Here is a 22260-nt window from a genome sequence, read left to right on the forward strand (position 1 = left end):
TACTTAAAGCGATGAAAGGGAAGAACCTAAAACCAAGATTACCCGGCAAGTATCTCATTCAGATTGGATGGAGAAATCAAAAGCTTTACAGACGAGCAAAAGCTAAGAGAATTCAGCACCACCAAACCAGCTCTACAACAAAGGCTAAAGGAACTTCTCTAAGTGGGAAACACAAGAGAAGAAAAGGACCTACAAAAACAAACCCAAGACAATTAAGAAAATGGTGATAGGAACATACATATCGATAATTACCTTAAATGTGAATGTATTAAATGATCCAACCAAAAGACACAGGCTCGCTGAATGGATACAAAAACAAGGCCCTTATATATGCTGTCTACAAGACACCCACTTCAGACCTAGGGACACATACAGACTGAAAGTGAGGGGATGGAAAAAGATATTCCATGCAAATGGAAATCAAAAGAAAGCTGGAGTAGCAATACTCATATCAGATAAAATAGACTTTAAAATAAAGAATGTTACAAGAGACAGGGAAGGACACTACATAATGATCAAGGGCTCAATCCAAGAAGAAGATATAACGATTATAAATATATATGCACCCAACACAGCAGCACCTCAATACATAAGGCAACTGCTAACAGCTATAAAAGAGGAAGTCGACAGTAACACAATAATAGTGGGGGACTTCAACACCTCACTTACACCAATGGACAGATCATCCAAACAGAAAATTAATAAGGAAACACAAGCTTTAAATGACACAATAGACCAGATAGATTTAATTGATATTTATAGGACATGCCATCCAAAAACTGCAGATTACACTTTCTTCTCAAGTGCGCACGGAACATTCTACAGGATAGATCACACCCTGGGTCACAAATCAAGCCTCAGTAAATTTAAGAAAATTGAAATCATATCAAGCATCTTTTCTGACCACAACGCTATGAGATTAGAAATCAATTACAGGGAAAATAGCGTAAAAAACACAAACACCTGGAAGCTAAACAATACGTTACTAAATAACCAAGAGATCACTGAAGAAATCAAAGAGGAAATCAAAAAATACCTAGAGACAAATGACAATGAAAACACGACGACCCAAAACCTATGGGATGCAGCAAAAGCAGTTCTAAGAGGGAAGTTTATAGCTATACAAGCCTACCTCAAGAAACAAGAAAAATCTCAAGTAAACAATCTAACCTTACACCTAAAGGAACTAGAGAAAGAAGAACAAACAAAACCCAAAGTTAGCAGAAGGAAAGAAATCATAAAGATCAGAGCAGAAATAAATGAAATAGAAACAAGAAAACAAGAGCAAAGATCAATAAAACTAAAAGCTGGTTCTCTGAGAAGATAAACAAAATTGATAAACCATTAGCCAGACTCATCAAGAAAAAGAGGGAGAGGACTCAAATCAATAAAATTAGAAATGAAAAAGGAAAAGTTACAACAGACGCCTCAGAAATACAAAGCATCCTAAGAGACTACTACAAGCGACTCTATGCCAATAAAATGGACAACCTGGAAGAAATGGACAAATTCTTAGAAAGGTATAACCTTCCAAGACTGAACCATGAAGAAACAGAAAATATGAACAGACCAATCACAAGTGATGAAATTGAAACTGTGATTAAAAATCTTCCAACAAACAAAAGTCCAGGACCGGACGGCTTCACAGGTGAATTCTATCAAACATTTAGAGAAGAGCTAACACCCATCCTTCTCAAACTCTTCCAAAAATTTGCAGAGGCAGGAACACTCCCAAACTCATTCTATGAGGCCACCATCACCCTGATACCAAAACCAAAGATACTACCAAAAAAAAAAATTACAGACCAATATCACTCATGAATATAGATGTAAAAATCCTCAACAAAATACTAGCAAACAGAATCCAACAACACATTAAAAGGATCATACACCACGATCAAGTGGGATTTATCCCAGGGATGCAAGGATTCTTCAGTATATGCAAATCAATCAATGTGATACATCATATTAACAAACTGAAGAATAAAAACCATATGATCATCTCAATAGATGCAGAGAAAGCTTTTGACAAAATTCAACACCCATTTATGATAAAAACTCTCCAGAAAGTGGGCATAGAGGGAACCTATCTCAACATGGTAAAGGCCATATAAGACAAACCCACAGCAAACATCATTCTCAATGGTGAAAAACTGAAAACATTTCCTCTAAGATCAGGAACAAGACAAGGATGTCCACTCTCACCATTATTATTCAACATAGTTTTGGAAGTCCTAGCCATGGCAATCAGAGAAGAAAAAGAAATAAAAAGAATACAAATTGGAAAAGAAGAAGTAAACCTGTCACTGTTTGCAGATGACATGATACTATACACAGAGAATCCTAAAGATGCCACCAGAAAACTACTAGAGCTAATCAATGAATCTGGTAAAAGTTGCAGGATACAAAATTAATGCACAGAAATCTCTTGCATTCCTATACACTAATGATGAAAAATCTGAAGGAGAAATTAAGGAAACACTCCCATCTACCATTGCAACAAAAAGAATAAAATACCTAGGAATAAACCTACCTAGGGAGACAAAAGACCTGTATGCAGAATACTATAAGACACTGATGAAAGAAATTAAAGGTGATACCAAGATATGGAAAGATATACCATGTTCTTGGATTGAAAGAATCAATATTGTGAAAATGACTATACTACCCAAAGCATTCTAAAGGTTCAATGCAATCCCTATAAAGTTGCCAATGGCACTTTTTACAGAATTAGTACAAAAAGTCTTAAAATTTGTATGGAGACACAAAAGACCCCGAATAGCCAAAGCAGTCTTGAGGGAAAAAAACGGAGCTGGAGGAATCAGACTCCCTGACTTCAGACTCTACTACAAAGCTACAGTAATCAAGGCAATACAGTACTGACACAAAAAACAGAAATACAGATCAACGGAACAAGATAGAAAGCCCAGAGATAAACCCACGCACCTATGGTCAACTAATCTACGACAAAGGAGGCAAGGATATACAATGGAGAAAAGACAGTCTCTTCGATAAGTGGTGCTGGGAAAACTGGACAGCTACATGTAAAAGAATGAAAGTAGAACACTTCCTAACACCATACACAAAAATAAAATGGATTAAAGACCTAAGTGTAAGACCGGACACTATAGAACTCTTAGAGGAAAACATACGAAGAACACTCTTTGACATAAATCACAGCAAGATCTTTTTTGATCTGCCTCCTAGAGTAATGGAAATAAGAACAAAAATAAACAAATGGGACCTAATGAAACTTAAAAGCTTTTGCACAGCAAAGGAAACCATAAACAAGACGAAAAGATAACCCTCAGAATGGGAGAAAATATTTGCAAACGAATCAACGGACAAAGGATTAATCTCCAAAAATATATAAACAGCTCATGCAGCTCAATATTAAAAAAACAAACCCAATCCAAAAATGGGCAGAAGACCTAAATAGACATTTCTCCAAAGACGACATACGGATGGCCAAGAAGCACATGAAAAGCTTCTCAGCATCACTAATTACTAGAGAAATGCAAATCACAACTACAATGAGGTATCACCTCACACCAGTTAGAATGGGCATCATCAGAAAATCTACAAACAACAAATGCTGGAGAGGGTGTGGGGAACAGGGAACCCTTCTGCACTGTTGGTGGGAATGTAAATCGATACAGCCACTGTGGAGAACAGTATGGAGGTTCCTTCAAAAACTAAAAATAGAACTACCATATGGCCCAGCAATCCCACTGCTGGGCATATACCCTGAGAAAACCATAATTCCAAAAGACACGTGCACCCCAATGTTCACTGCAGCAGCACTATTTACAATAGCCAGCTCATGGAAGCAACCTAAATGCCTACTGACAGACAAATGAATAAAGAAGATGTGGTACATATATACAGTGGAATATTACTCAGCCATAAAAAGGAACGAAATTGGGTCATTTGTAGCAACGTGGATCAATCTAGAGACTGTCATACAGATTGAAGTAAGTCAGAAAGAGAAAAACAAATATCGTATATTAACGCATATATGTGGAACCTAAAACAATGGTACAGATGAACTGGTTTGCAAGGCAGAAATAGAGACAGAGATGTAGAGAACAAACGTATGGACACCACGGGGGGAAAGTGGTGCGCTGGGGTGGTGGTGGTGGGATGAAATGGGAGATTGGGATTGACATATATACACTAATATGTATAAAATGGATAACTAATGAGAACCTGCTGTATAAAAAAATAAATACAATTCAAAATAAAAAGAATCAACATGAGATGGTGGTAATGTAGAAATAGACAAGCAGAACAACAATGAAAGGAAACATAAATGGCATCTTGAACTTCCTTTCAGAATCTTAAAATGCACCTCTAAAAATAGGTATTTTATACATAAATCCTTAGTTTATGTCATGTTTAATGTCCATTAAAGCTCAATAATTAAATATCAAAAAATAAACAAATAAATAGAAAGCCTTTCTCCGGGCCTTGTTCCTTGGCCTTACTGTGCATCTCACGGTTTACGCGAGGCCAGGTGAGGGAGCCCTGCGGGAGCCGACTGCCTGGGGCTGTTTCCGGTGCTGCTCTAGCGCCGCCTGCTGGTGACTCCACAGACCACACTCAGCATCCACCCCGACCTCCGACCAGCCCTGGGGAGTAGGGGCGTCACACCCTCCCCACTCTGCAGGTGACCACACTGAGTCTTCGGGGGGCCAGGTGGCTCCCTCAGGGTCCGGGCTGGTGAGCCGTGTGCCTGGGGCCTGGCGGTTGGAGGCTGGATCCCAGCAACCGGCTCCCTGGGACTAAGAGATGACCCTGGTCCCAGCTCTGGACCAGCCGGCGTTCCTCCTCCACCTCTGCTCTCCCTATCGACACGCCCACCCCACTGGAGCGGGAAGGAGGGAGGTAGGTGGGTGGGTGGGTGGGTGGGCGGCCCGCTGAAGGATGGTTGGCGACAGCTGCTTGCCACCCGTGGGTGTACCGAGCAGGTGCCCCCGCCGGCCAGCCTGGGCCGCTGCCCAGCAGTACCCCCTGCTCCTGCCGGGTGCAGATCCCCTGGAGCCGGGCAGCAGTGGTGCCGCAGTGAGTTCATTAAAACGCGATTTGCCGTTTTCAAGTTCAAGAGGAGGGAAGAAAACCGCAAGCGGGTGTCCCTGGGGTTTTCACTCACCTCCCCGTAGCTCAGCATTTAAATTTTGCAGAACATCCATCAATAACGCATCTGGCCGGCCTGCCCTAGAAAAGCATCAAAGATTCCCGCGCCCTGCGCGCTCTCAGCCCTCTCCACGCGGGGCCGCCAGGACACGCAGCCAGCGGTGCAGCTTGGACCCCACTGTCCCCGCTGCTCCCGGGGCGGGGTCAGCCTGTCCCTGGTGCCGAGGGTCACTGCTGGGAGACAGAGCACACCAAGGGCCGGGCCTTCTGCCTGTGTCTGGTTCTCCTGTGCTCAGCCCTTGAGTGTCCGCTCAGGGCCCGAGAACGTGACTGGGGACCCACGAGATGGGCCCTGGGGGAGGAGGAGCCCCAAGACTGATGACCTGTTCACTCAAGCGCATCGAGACTTATCCCAAAAGGCGTGGGGAGTGTGGCCGCCGGGGAAAACTGGCTGCGGGTCCTGGGAAGTTACATGTTATGACCTCAAGTCCACGGCTAGGCGTGCACCCGAGAGAATAGGAACAGGCGTTCAGGCAGGTGCTGTACCTGTGTTCACAGCAGCACCTGTCACGGGGGAAGCAGCCCAAACATCCACCAACAGACGAGGGGATGAGCAAAACGTGGCCCGTCTGTACGGCGGAATATGACGCAGCCGGAAAAAGGAGTGACGCGCTGACCCCGGCTACAACGCGGATGAACCTCGAAAACGTGGTGCTCAACAGAAGCGGCCAGACCTGCAAAGGCCCACAGGTTGTAGCAAAACGTCCAGAGCACGCCACTCCCTCAGGAGGGCAGGTCAGAGGCGGCCGCGTGGAAACGCCCTGGAACAGACGTCGGTGGAGGGTGCACGGCGCTGCAAAGGTGCCAAACGCCACCGAACTGCGCATGTGAACAGGGCGCACTTCGTGGCAGCCGAATGACACCTCCGGGTGCCGGCACTACTGCCTCGTGGGGCCCCCGGGGACCTGCAGCCCACGGCCCACCCTGGTGCGGCTCGCCCAGCTGGTGGGGGCCAGTCCTGCTGTGTCTGTCTCCTCCTCTTTCCTTTTTCTCTCTCCTCCTCCCTCCCTCTCCCTCCGCTGGACACAGAGAGGTGCTGCACTGCCAGGAATGACCGCTGAGGATGTCATGAGTCTGGAAACCTGGGGAGAAGGTGAGTGTGGAGTGGCCTCGGGGGTGAACGGCGGGGACACAGGAGGTCCCGTCCGGTCCAGGGACATGAGGCCGCCTCGGTTTCTCCTCCTCAGGGCCCCCCCAGACCACCGACTCCAGGTCGCAGACACACACACCTGCACTGGGCGGGGAGGGGCCGCGGCGGCCGCTCACACACACCTCGCACTCGGCCGTGGCGGGGCCGTGCCGCTGGGTCTGCGAGCCCAGGATCCGTGGGCCTGGCCGCTGGGGCCCGTGTGTGTGTTGGGGGCGCGTCCTGCGCGCTGCGGGGTACGGAACAGTGTCCCTGGGGCCCACCCGTCCGATGCCAGAAGCACCCCCCCCCAGTCACAGCTGTGACAACCCAAACTGTCCCCAGACATGGCCAATGTCCCTGGGGGGAAGTCGCCCTGATTGAGAACCACAGCTCTAGGGGAGGAAACAGCTGATAAACAAGCAAAACGTCTCCCATCAGATGGTGACAAAGGCTGTGCAGAAAACTAAGGCAGAGAAAGGAAGCAGAGGATGGTGGGGCGTTGGCTTACACAGGGTGACCAGGCGGGCTTCCCTGCCAAGGGGACGCTAGGTTAGCCAGCCGTTGGGTATCCGGGGGAGGGATGCTGTGGGCAGAGGGAAGGCAGTGCAAAGGCCCTGGGGCAGGGGCTCACTGTGGCCAGGAGGCGGCCAGCGAGCGGGGAAGGGGGTGCTGGAGGGTGGAGACGGGGCAGGAGCCACGTGGACTCCACACTGGGGAGATGGGAAGGCACAGGGGGGTTTGAGAAGGCAGCGATGACCAGATCTGCCTGTGGACACGATCGCCCGGCTGCTGACTGAGGACAGACCGCAGGGCGGGGGCGGGGCTGGGAGACCGCCTGGGCGGGTGCCATCCTGGTCTAAGCAGGAGGCGACGGCAACTTTGGCCCAGTGCCAGGGTGCGGGTGAGATGTAAAAAAGGAAAAAACAGGGTACCTCGATGGGCCAGCCAGGTGAGTTTGTGGACAGACTCGGCGGGGAGGGGGTCCTGGCCCCTGAGGGGTGTGGGGAAGCAGGCTGCATGCCGGGTCCTACACGTGTCGTCGGCAGAGTGAACACGTAGGGACACCCTTCCGTTCTGCCAGGAAGTACACGTGCTCCCTTTCCTTGAGACGCACGGCCCTTCTCCCTCTTTCGTTCCCACTCTTCATTGTGGCTTTTAAGAGAAGCGGGAGCGGGCCTGGGGCCTGGAGTCTGGAGCCGCCAGGAGGACGGACGGGGGGCACTGCCAGGCATAGGCCAGCCTCTTGCTGCCTCGGGGAAAGCCAGCCTGGCATCCAGAGCCTCTGAACGTTAATCCAGAAATTGGGATTTGTATACAAAAGTCTGCTTAAATGTTGGCCAAGTTTAAACAACAACAACAACAAAAAGACAATAAGAAAACACATCTTGGGGCTGAATCTTGTCTCTAGGCTGCTGGTTTGAGACCCTGTATCTGGCCGACAAGAACAAGCCAAGGGCACGGGTGAAATCCCTGCTCCTGCTTCGTAAGGAACCAGCCACCACGGTATCGCCCAGGAGTGGCTCTGGGGCCACGTGGTGTCCGCCGTTGCATCAGGAAAGCAGCCACGTGTGTAAATGAGTGGGCATGGCTGTGTGCAAATAAAACTTTATGTACAAAAACAGCTGCTCAGATGTGGCCGACCCCCAGCCAGCACTACTCTGACCTCTGCCCTCCTCGGGAGCCAGGAGGGGTCAGACTCCTGTGCTGGGACCCCTGTGTCCCGAACCCTCACACCCCTCGGCTCCTGCCCACTTCAGGGGTCAGAGTTCATGCCGTCTGCACTTGTCGTCACCTTTGGCTGCACCGTTCCCACTAGGCACGCCCTCACCTTCCTCCTGCACAGCTGCCTGAGCCCTACTCTACCTGCACCAGGTGCCGTCCCCCCTGCCCCGGTTGACACCGTGCAAACGTACGGTAAGAGAGTGGCCTCCCTGGGCCCCTGCCCTCCAGCCAGGCCTCCGAGGAAGAGGCAGAGGAGGGGGATGCAAAGGGGCAAGAAAGCAGCGAGGGCGTCCTGGAGAAGGTGGGCAGGTTTGGCTGGGGTTGGGGAGAAGCAGGGGCAAGGTGGGTGATGGCCGGGTGGTCTGGCCAGAGCTCCCATCCCAAGGTCTGACCACCATCCCGCCATCCATGGGGGGCAGCCCCCAGCTGCTCTCACGGGAGGCCCAGCCCTGGACCTGCCTCCATAGCCCCTCTGCAGCCTGGAGCCATGAGCCCCTGGGGACAGCGCCAGGCCTGCTTCCCCACCACAGACGCCACATCTCTGAGCTGATGCTCGAGGACAGGTGCAGGTCCCAGCCTGGCTCAGTGAACAGGTGCAGCTGGGAAAGCATCACCTGCAGTCACACTGTGCGCTGGGAGGCCCCAGAAAGCAGATATGGGGCTGAGGGCCTGAGCCGCTCCCGGGCATGCTCTGTGGGCTGCATACATGGCCTTGATGGCTCCGTACCATGTGGACAGAGTCCAAAAGGGAACTCAGCTCAGACAGGGCCTTTCATTTTGCATTTTTTTCCATCTTTCTTTAAAGGATATGCTGTCTTCTGCTTTCTCTGGGGCTTATTTCTTCCTGTGATAATGTTAAGTAGAGGCCGGCAGGAGATGGCGTCTGGAACGCCCTGGAAATGGCTGGGAACCAGATGTGTTAAAGGCAGTGCCCCTGTGTGCTCTGAACGCTCCCGTCTCTGCTGGGGAAGTCCTCGGCGCAGCTGCAGCCCCGGCACTGGTCCCCGGGCACTTACCCCCTGGTCACCTGAGACACTGCCCTGCACCATCTCAGCGGTTAAAACTCTCCCTGAAAGATGCCAAGAGAAGAGCCCAGCGGGTTTCTTCTGGAACGTCCTGCCCCTTGGAGCTCAGGACTCCGTGTTTGCGAGACCGTCCTGTGAGTCAGGAGACCCTCAGATGGCCGGGCGAGACCAGTCTCAGAGGGAAGTTGGAGGCCCGAGACCTTCCTTGGGCTACTTTTCTCCTTCCCTCTATTCTCTTTTTTGGGGGAGAGCAATGACTTCAGGGGTGAGAACCCAATGTGAGGCAGGTCAGTGGCACATTTGCTTCAATCGGTAATTTTTTTCTCTGAGACCACAAAGCCGCATCTGGTGTCTTAAAAGCAGCATTCGGTAAAAATGATTCAAGAATCGGCCAGCGGGACACACTGAACTCCTCCTGCTCCAAGACCACCATTGCCCCCTACCTCCCAACCCCTGATACAGTCTTACAAAGAGCTCATTTTCTAGGAAAGCACATTTTCGGAATTTCCCATGCGGCCTGTCACGACGCTTCTCGGGAAGCAAGGGGGTGATGCTTGTCTTGTCACCAAAGGACCACTTTCCACCCGAGCTGGGTCACGGGAGTAAATTAGCTAAAGTCGGCAGTGGCCATGGTAGTCATTGGCCCTGGAACGAGGCTGTCTTCGTCACTCATCGCTCTCCGTGACATCCTTTCATCTGATCACCACGTAGGGTGGAGACTCGCGAAAAATATAGAAAGGTGTTGGTTTTGCTTTCTTAAAAGTCCTGTGAACCATGAGATGGTGAATTCGGCCCGCCCTTGTCTGGGACAAGTTTCAAGAAGGTGAGCAGCCCGCAGCTAGCGGGCGCAAGGACAGAGCGGGACGGGCCCCCTCCCGTGGGCAAACTTCACTGGGGACCACGCGGAAGTGGGTCTGAGAACAGCGGTGGCCCCGCCGCCCCACCAGAGCGCCTCCGATGACATGGCACGAGAGATACCCAGCCACTCCCGTATTATCCCGGGCTCTCCTGACACTCTAATCATGAAGAAACGCTCAATTTACATAGGGCTGCCGCATTAGACACGGCAGCAGTTATGTCTGTGGATTTCCCCCTTCCTAATGATGAGTTACTCTGCTGGTTCTGAAATAAGTGTCCGCAGGGTTTCCCCCCAGAGATGTTTCTGTTCACAGGGGCGGGGCATCAGCGTCCCTCAGAGAGGGCAGAGGGGTGCTGTCCATGGCCCTTTGCGCGTCTGGTCGCGTGGATGTCCAGCCAGAGCCACGGAGGCTGAGGCGCTGGCCGCGTGGGGGAACCACGTGGGAAGGATGCGGCAGGCTGGGTTCCAGCTCACAAGGAGCCTTCAGGGCGCCCAGCGTGGCCTCATCCCCAAACACACAGCTGAGGCGCCGCAGTGCCTGTTTCTGAGTCAAGACACACTGGCTGCTGCCAGCCAGAGGGGCCCCGCGTCCCACCCACAGGAGCAGCTCAGGACAGAAAGTGGACAGTGTAGTGGACGGTGTCCCCAGCGTCTGGACACTGGCTGCCCCAGAGGGCTCGTCTTTAGTGCAGTTAGTAACGAGGGTGCACGGCACACAGCAGGTACTCAGTACACATCACCCTGCTCCCTCCCTCTCCCGGCCACCCACGTGGATGCACATCTCCTCGGGGGAGGCTTTGAGCGAGCCCCCGCACCTATCCTGCAGCCCACCCCACTGCTTGGCTCCACGCCCCAGGCCGCTGTCCCCACGTTCCCAGCTCCCACTGGTCCTGGGTCCCTGCGTGGCCCCAGACAGGCCGGGTGCAGCCCCTCCCTCTGGGCCCCCAAGCCTCCAGCTCCCCCGTCCACACCGTCTCCTCATGCTAACCTCATCTGACCCGGGCCCTGGGGACTGAGCCATATCCTGGCCCCTCCCCGTGTCTCTCCTTGCCCCTCAACTGGAGCTGGGGACACTGGCCACCCCCCTCGGATCACGTGCTCCCTCATGGGGACGCCGACCCAAGAGCGGGAGGCAGAGGTGCTGGGAGCGAGATCCACGCACGTGACGTGGGCCACACAGGCCCACAGGAGGTGCTTCTGTTCCCAGGGAGTGTCACACGCACACTCCTTTCCACTGGCCACTCCAGGGTCCCTGGACCGTCTGAGATTCCCAAAGCCTGGACACGGATCCCCCCTGGTACTTGGGACAGTTTTGAGGGTGCATCCAAGTGGCGAGAAGTCAGACGGACTCACAGTGGGAGAGGGGTCCCGCTTCAATTCTGGGCCGGGAAAAGCTCCGTCTCGGGCCAGTGTTACAGGAGGTTAACCCTCCTTATGGAGACCGAGAGAGAGGAAGGGGCGGGGGAAGAAGGGAGGCGGGGGGAGGCCTAGGGTTCAGATCTCGGAAAGGACACACTGGCGGGCGGAATCTCACACCCCCCGCCCCTCCCACGCCCACCCCCCTGCCCCAGCCAGCAGCCTAGCACAGGCTGAGGGCAGGGAGCTGCCTGCGTTCAAAGGCCAGCCTTCCCTTCCTCGCTGTGTGACTCTGGGCAAGCTTCTTCCCTCTCTGTGCCTCGTCTTATCCATAAACAGAGATTACACTGAAGCACCTGGATTCCTGAGCAGAAAGAGGAGAGGCGGCCGGCTGAGGCGGGAGGGGACCCCTGGGCACATGTCCAGGTTTGGGACAAGCAGTGCTGTCCCCGCCGGAGCAGGGCTCTCACGGCAGCGGTGGTGCCAACAGCTCCCACTTCTCGAGCAGCTTCGACGCACCAGGCACGGAGCCCAGCCTCAGGCCTGGCCCGGCCCCCCCGAGCCTGTGGCAGGAGGGAACCCCCAGCAGAGGAGACAAGCCCATGTGGCGTCTCCCCTGCGCGGGGTTCTGCAGGAACTGGGCCGGTTCAGCGAGAGCAGAGGGAGTCAGGGAGGCCTCCCTGAGGAGGTGACGTCTGGAGTGAAGACGGGAAGGACCAGACAGCCGGAGAGGGGAGGGTTCGAGGCTGAAGGTCACGGGGCGGGGGTCAGGCCATGGGGCGGCGGGGCGGGGCCTCAGAGCGCCGGTCCCGCCCGCCACCCGCCCCCACTCCCTCTGTCCGGGGCTGTCCTTCCCCGGGCTGGGCCCTCCCACGCTGCCCACCCCAAGCCCAAGCCCTCGCGGCGCCGCGGGGAACGCGGCCAGGAGGAGCGGCCAGCAGCTGTCTCACGATCATCGCAGCCCATGGTCCGCGGAAGGGCTCATTAGTACAGACAGCTTGTGTTTAATTATTTCACTTGACCCGCTTAAGGTCCAGCAACTACCTGCTCTGGGGGGGAGGTGGGTGCAGAGCTGGCGTGACTGACCCAGCAGCTGCCCCAAAGGAGAGGCCAGGTCTCCGGGGCGGGACTGAGCCGGGTGGAGGCCGGAGGACGCGGGGTGGAGCCAGGCACCACCCAGGCTGCTTCCGCCCATTCGGCTGGGCCGTGGTGGGGGCGAGAACGCAGCGGGGCTGGGGCTGGTGCCGGTGCCGGGCAGCCAGGTGCCGCGTGGGGGCACAGGGCGAGGGTGGCGCGGGAGGGTCACCGCTGGAGCCAGGAGGAAGGGCCACGCGACCTTGCAGCGACCAAGAGCCTGAGACAGTGGGTGGCTCTGGAGGTCCTGGGTCTGCTTTAAGTGAGGGGCGAGGTCAGGGGGAGGGTGGGCCTTGGCAGTGGGCAGGCGCGGAGGAGGCCACCAGGTCCCCTTAAGTGAGGGTGCACGGCCCGGCACACCTACCGGGATGTTCCATGTCCTCCCGTGTCCGCGGAGCAGGTGTTCGGGTTCGTTCCCGGGGGAGGAGGGGCCTCCGACGGCCGAGCGAGTGCTACGGCTCCTGCTCCAGGGCGAGTCGTGTCGCGGGGACAGCCCCGGCGGCTTGGTGCCGGTCACACTGATGGGACCTGACGGCTCGCCCAGCCGGGCAGGGCCCTCGCACGTCATGCCCACCCGCCCGGCCAGCTTCCCCTGATCTGCAGGCCCGGCTCTCGGGGACCTTGTTTCCTGTCAGCTCCTCCGTCAGGTGCCACTGTGGCACCGAGGAGGAGGGATCGCCCACCGGGCTCTCCGAGGGGTGCCCCTTTCCCCACCCGGGCCCAGAGTGGGGCAGCTGCCTCAGGCTAGGCTGCCAGACAAGGCAAACAAAACCAGGGACTGTTCAGTTATATGTAACTTCACACAAACAACTGACAATTTTTGGTATGAATATGTCCCATGCAATATTTGGGACACACTTGCAGGAAACACGATCTGTGTTTGTCTGCAGCGCAGATCTAGCTGGGTGCCCTGTGTTTTACCTGGCAGGGTGGAGCCTCTCCTGGGGTGCCCCCGGAAAGGATTAAGAATCCAGGTTGCCGGGGGCAGGCATGGGGTTAAGAGCTGCATTTCAGGGATGCGTTCCTCCAGCCTCAGGACGGCACACACCTCACCCAGGTGACACGCATGTTCCCATTTCTGAGATGAGGAAAACGAAGCTTCCTCATGGCTAAACAGTGCTGACCATTATGGAAGGAGCTGGGGGTGTCCACGGGTGGCCCCAAGGCTGGATGAGGCCCACAGATGTGTGCCATCTGCCTTGCACAGGATTTTAAAAAATGCCAACCTGAGGCCTTCCCTGCTGTCTGCTCCACTAAGGCCCTGCTGGGGCAGACCCTCCCCAGGCCTCTCCACCCCTCCCCGCACGCCCCAGCGTGAATTCTGGCCCCTTTTGGCGTCCAGAGTTTCCAGCCCCAGCACCAGGGGAGGGCCTGGGCCCCGGGGGCCACGCCTCTCTTGAGCTCCGAGACCCTGTGGCCCTGGGCAATTAAGAGCCCCTGCAGCCTTGCCTTTCTCATCTGGAAAGAAATGCTACTACTGGAATTTCCCCCTGGGCGGTTTCAAGGACTAAGATGTGATAACGTGCACTGTACAGTGCCTAGCCCGCACTGACCTTCCGTGGGGTCCCTGGGGCGCCCCGGTATCTAGAACAGGCTCTGCCCACGGCGGCAGCTCGGCACGTGCTTACAGAAGAATGGAAGATGAGTAGCAGAAAAGCCCACGAAACGCTGGCGGTACTCCTCCTCCCACTGCTCCTGGCTGTCTGCCCCTCCCTCCACACCTGCTGGTTTGTTCATAAATAAATGCAAACCGGGACGGCCCTCACCCCACCTGCTCAGGGAAGCAGGGGCGCGGCATCCAGAGCCGCCCCGCGTCTTCGGAACCGGCAGCTTCTCCGAGCTTTCTGAGGTGGGGCCTCTCCCTGCTCTGCAGACTTCCAGAAGGGTCCTCTGGGTGCTGCCCCTTTGTCCTCTAGACAGAGGCCCCAGAAACGCCTCCTTCTGTCTCCAAGGCCCGACATCGCAGCCAGGCTCCCAGCAGAGCCGTGCAGCCGAGCTGCTCTTCATCTCTAACGGAGGTCCGGGTGCTCGGGGCCTGCGGGCTGAGTACCGCCGGCTCCCCGCCTCTCTGTTTCCTGAACCTGAAGTCCACACTCAGCAAGCAACGAACAGAAGCTCTTTAGAGGTGGCGGAGGCCCGCTGAGGCCGGGCCGGGCAGGGCGCGGGGATCTGCCTGCGTGGGAGGTGGACAGGCCCCTCTGCTGCCGGGCTGGGGCCTGAGGCTGCTGGGATCTTGGACTTCTGGCCTCCAGAACTGTGAGAGGCTGCATTTCCTTTGTTAGGACAGCCCTGGGACACTCATACAACTCCCTTCCCGGGACAGGACAGGGACATCCCTGGTGCTCCATCCCCGCCCTCTGTGGACGGTACGCGATGCTCTTTCTTTATAACCCACGCCACTGCCTGAATTCATTTACCTTGTGGGGACTATTCCCTCTTGCCTGTTTCTCTCTCCTGCAAAGTGAGCCCCATGCGAGCAGGGACACCATTTGCCCTGCTTACTGCTGTCTGCCCAGCACCCTCGGCAGTTTCTAGCACAAAGTCAGTGCTCAGTGAAAGTTTTTGATCGAAAAGAGGAGACTGCTGAGTGGGATCTGTGATTGCTCGGAACCAGTTAGATGTCTGGTGTGCAGCGTTCAGGAAAAACGGGTCCTTAGTCCCAAAGAGGAGAAAATATGATTGATCTTATCAGCCTCCAAGGCTCAGAGCAAGGCCACCTCTTCTGAGAAGCCTCCCCTGATTTCTCCATACTTAGCTCCATCTCATCTCACATCACCACCTTGTGGACACAATCCACTGCCTACACACATGATCCACTGCATATACATGTGATCTACCGCATATACACATGTGATCCACTGCCAATACACATGATCCACTGCATGCACACGTGATCTACTGCATATACACATGCGATCCACCGCCTACACGCACGATCCACCGCATATGCACGTGATCTACTGCATATACGCATGTGATCCACTGCCAATACACATGATCCACCCCATATATGCGACCTATTGCATATACATATGCAATCCACTGCAGCACATCCACGTAGGTTCTGCTCCCCACCCCTGGCCCCGGGGGCAGCCACCGTCTAACCAGCTCCACATCCTCTATGCCTCACACAGCACTCTGTACACATCTGCTAAGTGAGGAAGGAGCAGGCGGGGCACCTGCTCGTGTTCAGGCGTCACCGTGCCCAAGTTCAGCCTTGACCCTGGACCCCAGCCAGGAATTTCCTTGGAGCAATGCTTTCAAAGCTGACCATGGAGAAGGACGCATGCCTGCGTGTGCAAGAGCGTGTGTGAATGTCTGCCTTCACGCACAGGCCCTGGTCATACCACATTGCTCTCCCGAAAGGTGTGAAGGCACCCTGGGTGAGGCTAGAGCCTGGAGAAACACTGCGGTACAGTCTTCTGGGGGCAATGGGCAATGGGGATGCCCTCCCTCCCGGGGCAGGTCGGGGACCCTGGGTGGGGAGAGACGGGGGATGGCTCGCCTCCCTGACGGCCCACGCCATGCGGTGTCACTACCCCCTCCGAGGGACCACCTCCTTAGCTGAGGGCAGCAGGCTTCTAGAAGCCGGACGGAGCCGCTCCTCATCCCAAGGGCCAACTGCAGGGCCCTGTCCTGGCCGAGCAGGCGCCCATCATGGTCCCTGCGAGGGTCCTGGGGCCTTGCTGGATCCTCTGGTACATGAGATGGAGGTCCCGGGTCCACCGGAGGCCTGCTCTGAGCCCTGGGCGTTCTGGCCCACCTCCCGCATCGCACAACTCCACTGACACGGGTCCCGGAAGAGGTATTTACACTGTGCAACTTAGGCCCCGCTGGGCACTGTCTCCGCCAGGCCTCACCCAGGTGGGACCACGTGGCCCAGCGCCTGGAGACACCCTGCTGTGCCTAGTGGGAAAGGTCTCCCGCCCCAGCGGCGGCAGCAGCACCAGCGACCCCCCGCCCCGTCCCCCCCGCCCCACGGCGGCCTCCTCACCTCTCGATCTAGGCCGGCCGCCACCGTCACGATGTCCCCTGTCTCACTGTTGATGGTGAACATGTTCTGGGAGGGGCTCTGCGGGGTCTGGGTCACGATCCGGTAGCGCACCATCCCGTTGGCCGTGGTGCCGTCGTCAGCGTCGCTGGCTGTGACCGTCATCACGTAGGTGCCTGGAACAGAGACGGCAGTGCACGTGGGACTCACCAGTCACACCCGCCCGCGGCCCCGCGCCCGCACCCCGGCAGACGTCAGCCGGGACCACGCCTCCCTGGAGGCTGGACGTGGTGTGAGTCCTTCCCCTGCCACGGGCTGGAGGCCTGCCAGGCCCTGGGAAGTGCACCTGTCCCTCCCAGCCCCACACACTCCTGCAGAACCACCGGCGGGTTTCTTGCCGAGCTCAAGTCCGCTTGGAGGTGGTCAGCGGGCAGAGAGACCGAGGCCCTGGAGGAGGGGGAGCCGCCTGGGGACAGCGGAGCCAGCGATTCTGGCTCAAAACCCAGCACTCTCCCTCCTGAGCCACACGGCCCAAGGCTCTGGCTGGCAGCGTTTGCCGAGGATCCAGATCCCACGCGGAGGACGGCACGGCCGCGACTCGGCACGCGGTAAAAAAACAGGGCTGGGTATACAGAAGGGGCATAACAGGCACTTGAGGAAGCTAAGTGAGAAGAGCCCCCTCGGCGGGGAGCTGTGCACACGGGGCGCAGGGGCAGACGGAGTAGTAAACCCAGGGTGCACGTGGGCGCGTGGTCGCCCGCACCTCCGAGCCCCGGGGGGTGAGCCGCCCACGCCGTTTCCCATCCACACGCCAGGGTTGAGGTCCGCAGGGGACGCTCCGGCACGGTCCCCTGGCTCCTGAGAGCGGCACGTGGGGCTCCTACTGGCATCTTCCCTTCCCCACGGCGGGAGGCCCTGGTTGGACGGCACACCCCTCCCCTGGCCACAGTGATCGGGTCCGCGGTGGGCACCTTACCCAGTCAGAGCCTGTGATCCAGGCGGAGGTGCTCGCTGGGGTTACTGGGAAACCAGCGTACTGTCCCTGCCGCTGGCCTTGGTTGGGTCAGCGTGTGAGGTTGGGGCTGTGGTCACTTTGTGCCACAAGGAAGGAAAGTGAAGGACAGGGCCATCTTGGAGGAAACAAAACCAAGAGGGGCTCGGGTGACCACCTCCTATCGGGCAGCCCCTGGGTCAAGCGGCACCTGAAGCTGCTGCCTCTATACTTAAAAAATTAAGGCTTCTTTTATAAAGCGGTTTTAGGTTCACAGCAAAATTGAGGAGAAGGTACGTTACAGACTCTTTGTGTACCTGAACCGATATATTCCCCTTCTTGCCTTATGTCATTTTAGTTTGAGTTTTTGTCGCTTGCAACCCAGAGTTCTGACTGACTGGCACAGGCTCCCGGCCCTGTGACTGCCCCTGGAGTCTTGGGCATGGGGCCCTAGTCCTGATCTGCATGTCCTTCGTTCAGCTCCACGTTCCCAGGCTGGAACAGTGTGCTGTCCAGGGCCCACAGGGGTGAGGGAGTGTGGGCACCATCGTCCACTGGGTCCCTTCTTGGGGGGTGCTGGCTTAAGCTGAGACTGAACTGGGCTTGGGGCTTGGCTGTGCAGCTGGGCCTCCAGGCCTGTTGGGATCCAAGGTGGTGATGGGTGGGTGTTTTAGTCATCAAACACGCACTGGGCACCTGCTCTGGGCCGGCACGGCGCTAGGAACTGGGCAGACAGTGGTGGAGACACTTTCGTGGTCCGGGCAGGGGGCCTTTTCCAAATCCTACCAGTGTTCTGGCTGCGCGGATGTGTGGGCAAAGCAGGTCCTCCTGCCTTCCCGCGTCCAACCCCACCGCAAGCAGCGAGGGCCTGACTGGGAATTGGCTTTAGCTTTCAGCTTCTACTGAATAAAAACTTCTCAAAGCAAATGCATTTTATAAAACAGAAAGGAAAGCAAACAGAGAGAGGAAAGTGGAAATCTGTTTACAGGGCATAGGTTTTCTATTCTCATCCACCAACCAGAGAGGAATGGGCCCAGGACCAGACTTTTCACACTGAAAGGACGGGAAGTCCCAGCCTGGACGGGGCCGGACGCTGCAGGAAGCGAGGGCCCAGGAGCTCCAGGCCCGCAGCGCCTCCCTCTCCCCACTTGTTCAATCCACAGATTTACATAGTTTTTATCAAAATGTAATTCGCGCATCAGAAAATCCACCCGTTTAAAGTGCACTAGTAGATTCACAAAGTCGTGCAATTGTCAATAGAGCGTATCTAACTCCAGAACATTCTGTCACCCCCAAAGAAATCTGTATCTGTTAAGAGTCGCTCCCAGGACTTCCCTGGTGGTCCAGTAGGTAAAACTCCACACTCCCAGTGCAGGGGGCCTGGGTTCGATCTCAGGTCAGGGAACTAGATCCTACATGCCTGCCGCAACTAAGAGTCTGCATGCTGCAACTAAGAAGTCTGCATACCGCATGCCGCAACGAGGATCCTGCGTGCCGCAACTAAGACCCGGCACGGCATGCACGCATGCACGCATGCATGAATGAATGAATGAATAAATAAATGAGTTGCTCCCCATCCTCCTCCCCAGTCCCCAGCAATGCTCATCTACCGTCTGTCTCCAGATTGGCCTTTTCTGAACACGGCTTATAAATGGAATCATATACTACACGGCCTTTGTGTCTGGCATCTTTCACGGAGCCTAACGTTTTCAAGGTTCACTCCTTTTCACGGCTGAATGACATTCCAGTGTGCGGGGATACTCAGCCCACAAGTACTGAGTGAGCACTTGCTGTGTGCAGACACCAGGCTCTGTGCTCAGGATGTAGGAAGAGAACAAGCAGACAGACATGGTCCCACCCCTAACATGCCAGTGAGGACAGAACAAACAGGGAGACACAGATCATCGCCAGCTGTGATAAGTGCTTGGAAGGGGGAAGAACGCTCGCATGAATGAATATGTAGAATAATGAGGTATGTGGGGTGCTACGGAGGAAGCAGGGACGGCCTGAGAGATGGGGGTGGTGGGGTAGGGAGGGGACGGGGGGTACTCTGGGCAGGAGGCCAAGGCCCTGGGGCAGAGAAGAGCTCCAAACGTTTGAGGAACCGGGGAAAGGGGGCATGTGATGGGGTTGGAGGTGGGCTGGGCCCACGGCGAGGATTCTGGACTTCATTCTAAGATCACAGGGCAGTATTTTCATCAGGAGAGTGGGTCAAACTTAATGTTCTGAAGACATGCCGAGAACACAGACTGCATGCAGCCAGGAGTGCGGGGGGCAAGGGTGGGTAGTGAGAATGCTAACTCATTCACTGGATTTCATGGAGAGCTGGTTGCAATCAGACCAAGATGTTGCAAACCCACTAGGACATTTATTCATTCATTCAACACATCTTTATTAAGTGTCTTCTAGGGGAAAAAATATGGAACTTCTGTGTTTTGAGAACCCTAGGAAAAACATTCATCAAACACACCCACCTAACTTCACGCAATGGCTATTCTCGAAGAGTGTGTAAACCCAATTTATTTAATTTAATTTAACTTATTTATTTATTAATTTTTGGCTGCATCGGGTCTTCGTTGCTGTGTGTGGGCTTTCTCTAGTTGCAGCGAGCAGGGGCTACTCTTTGTTGGGGTGCGTGGGCTTTTCATTGCAGTGGCTTCTCTTGTTGCGGAGCATGGGCTCTAGGCACGCGGGCTTCAGTAGTTGTGGCTCACGGGCTCTAGGGCGCAGGCTCAGTAGTTGTGGCGCACGGGTTTAGTTGCTCCGCGGCATGTGGGATCTTCCCGGACCAGGGCTCGAACCCGTGTCCCCTGCATTGGCAGGCGGATTCTTAACCACTGCGCCACCAGGGAAGCCCTGTAAACCCAATTTTAATGAATTTAATTATCAGTAGAATTTCCCCAGAGGCATTAAGTATTTAAAAGAAATCCAGGAGGTTCTGTTTTTAGCAAATGGTGGACAATGTTATTTTAAACCGATCTTCCTCCTGAGGAAAATTAGAAAAGCTGGACCCAATGTGAAATAAAAACATCTCATTAAGGGCACTAGAGAGATACCAACGGCACAGACTCAGGGAGGGTGGGGCAGGCCGGAAGGGAGAACCCGAGACCAGGGGCCATCTTTCCTCTCAAGACATTTGCTGATTCGAGGGACTTCCTTGGCGGTACAGTGGTTAAGACTCCATGCTCCCAATGCAGGGGGCCTGGGTTTGATCCCTGGTTGGGGAACTAAGATCCCGCATGCCGCAACTAAAGATCCTGCATGCGGCCATGAAGATCCCACATGCCGCAACTAAGACCCAGCACGGCCAAATAAATAAATAAATATTAAAAAAAAAAAAAAGACATTTGCTGATTCCAAATCGGCTTCTGACGGCTGAAGAGCTACATGGAGCTTTCAACAGACTGATGGGAATGGGGGTAAAAACATGGAGCTTGGGGCTCGCCATATGAGGGTGGAGCCTGGAAAACGCTCGAGTCTTTGGGTTGGACCCGGAAGGGCAGCGCGCTGGGAGTGAGGGTGAACAGGAAAGGAACCGTCCTAGCCGACGGAGGCACAGCTCTATTAAGGTGACTTAGGCTATGATATCTGAGGTTACCAGACTCCCCTGCCAGGAGCGAAAGCATATCCTTCATAGACAAAGGTAACATCTTACCCTCAAGTCACCTCTACAATTTTTCACACACAAGGCACAGCACGTAATGAACCAGGCACACAAGAAGACAAAACCTGACTGAAAACAGAGAGAAAGAACTGACCAGGACCAGACCAGGGGAGATTCCGATAACAGAGTCATCAGATGCAGATTAAAAACAATCAGCCAGAAAAGCTGAAGCGCACCCCCAGAAATTCACATGGGATGACCCGTTCTAGGCCCCGACTACCAGCCCCTACCAAGGCACACCTGAGCCCGCTTCTCTACCACGAAGCTCCCCGGTCCTCTGCCCGCCTTCGAGTCTCTGCCTGTGATGGTGGCTGGTGACCCCCCTGCTCTGAACACACAGCCTCTGCTGGTTCCCATCGGCTGGTCTTCATTTATTCCCACATTACTGCTGGAAAACCTGGATGAGGGACTCTCTCTGTCCTTTGTTGCACAAGCACGTGTGGATCAACAATGGTCTCAAGTAAAAAGTAAAAAAAACTCCCTGACCTGCGAAGCTCACATCTAGCGGTGCAGATAAACAAGGAGCATAATCAATTAGTACGTGACGCCGAACGTCTGACAACTGGGTGTTGGCTGAATAAATTGTGGTACATTCCCATGACGGAACTGTTTAAAGCCAGAATATTTTGTGATGCTTGAAATGTTCATGATATACAGCAAAACGGAAAACAATCCAGTTTCTAAACTGTGTTCTTTAATATAACAACATGTTCACGCAGGGAGAGAAGACCAGAGGGATCTTTGATGAATGTGCTTGTGGCAATCTCTGCGTGGCAGGCAAGATGAGAGACTGTGATGTTTTTCTTTGTGATTTTCTCTGTATCTCTCAAGTTTCCTCCAAAGATTATCACTTGATTACCAGAAGGTAAAATGTTACTTAAAAAAAGAAATGAGGCAACTGATGGGACTTTTTTCCCAGCCTTAATCACAATTTGGTTTCTTTCAAAAAAGATTCTGAAAACCTGGCTGGCCCATGGCCACCACTCCGTGATCAGGTGACCCATGCATGCCCAAGTGCTCTGAGCCGAAAGGCCAATGGGCAGGGTTGCCATGGAAACAAACCCAGATGAAATATAAGTGTGCAGGGCCCTGAAACTGAGCAAGGGCTCCGTGATTTTCACTTCCTTCCTAGAAGAAGAGAATGGGGCGGAGGCAGAAGGAACTCCTTTTTGAGACCTGGAGAGCTGCCTGGG

General features: G+C 54.7%; 1 protein-coding gene across 2 annotated transcripts in view; it reads right to left on the minus strand.

The window, feature by feature from the left end:
• Nucleotides 1-22260, minus strand: part of CDH4 (cadherin 4) — a 563832-nt gene that overhangs the window by 38507 nt on the left and 503065 nt on the right. For both annotated transcript variants that reach the window (XM_068565975.1, XM_068565976.1), the window contains one exon: nt 16416-16588. In XM_068565975.1, the coding sequence (XP_068422076.1) occupies nt 16416-16588 (173 nt within the window). The remainder of the gene's footprint in view (nt 1-16415; nt 16589-22260) is intronic.

The sequence above is a fragment of the Eschrichtius robustus genome, chromosome 16 (assembly GCF_028021215.1).
Source record: "Eschrichtius robustus isolate mEscRob2 chromosome 16, mEscRob2.pri, whole genome shotgun sequence".
Lineage (NCBI taxonomy): Eukaryota > Metazoa > Chordata > Mammalia > Artiodactyla > Eschrichtiidae > Eschrichtius > Eschrichtius robustus.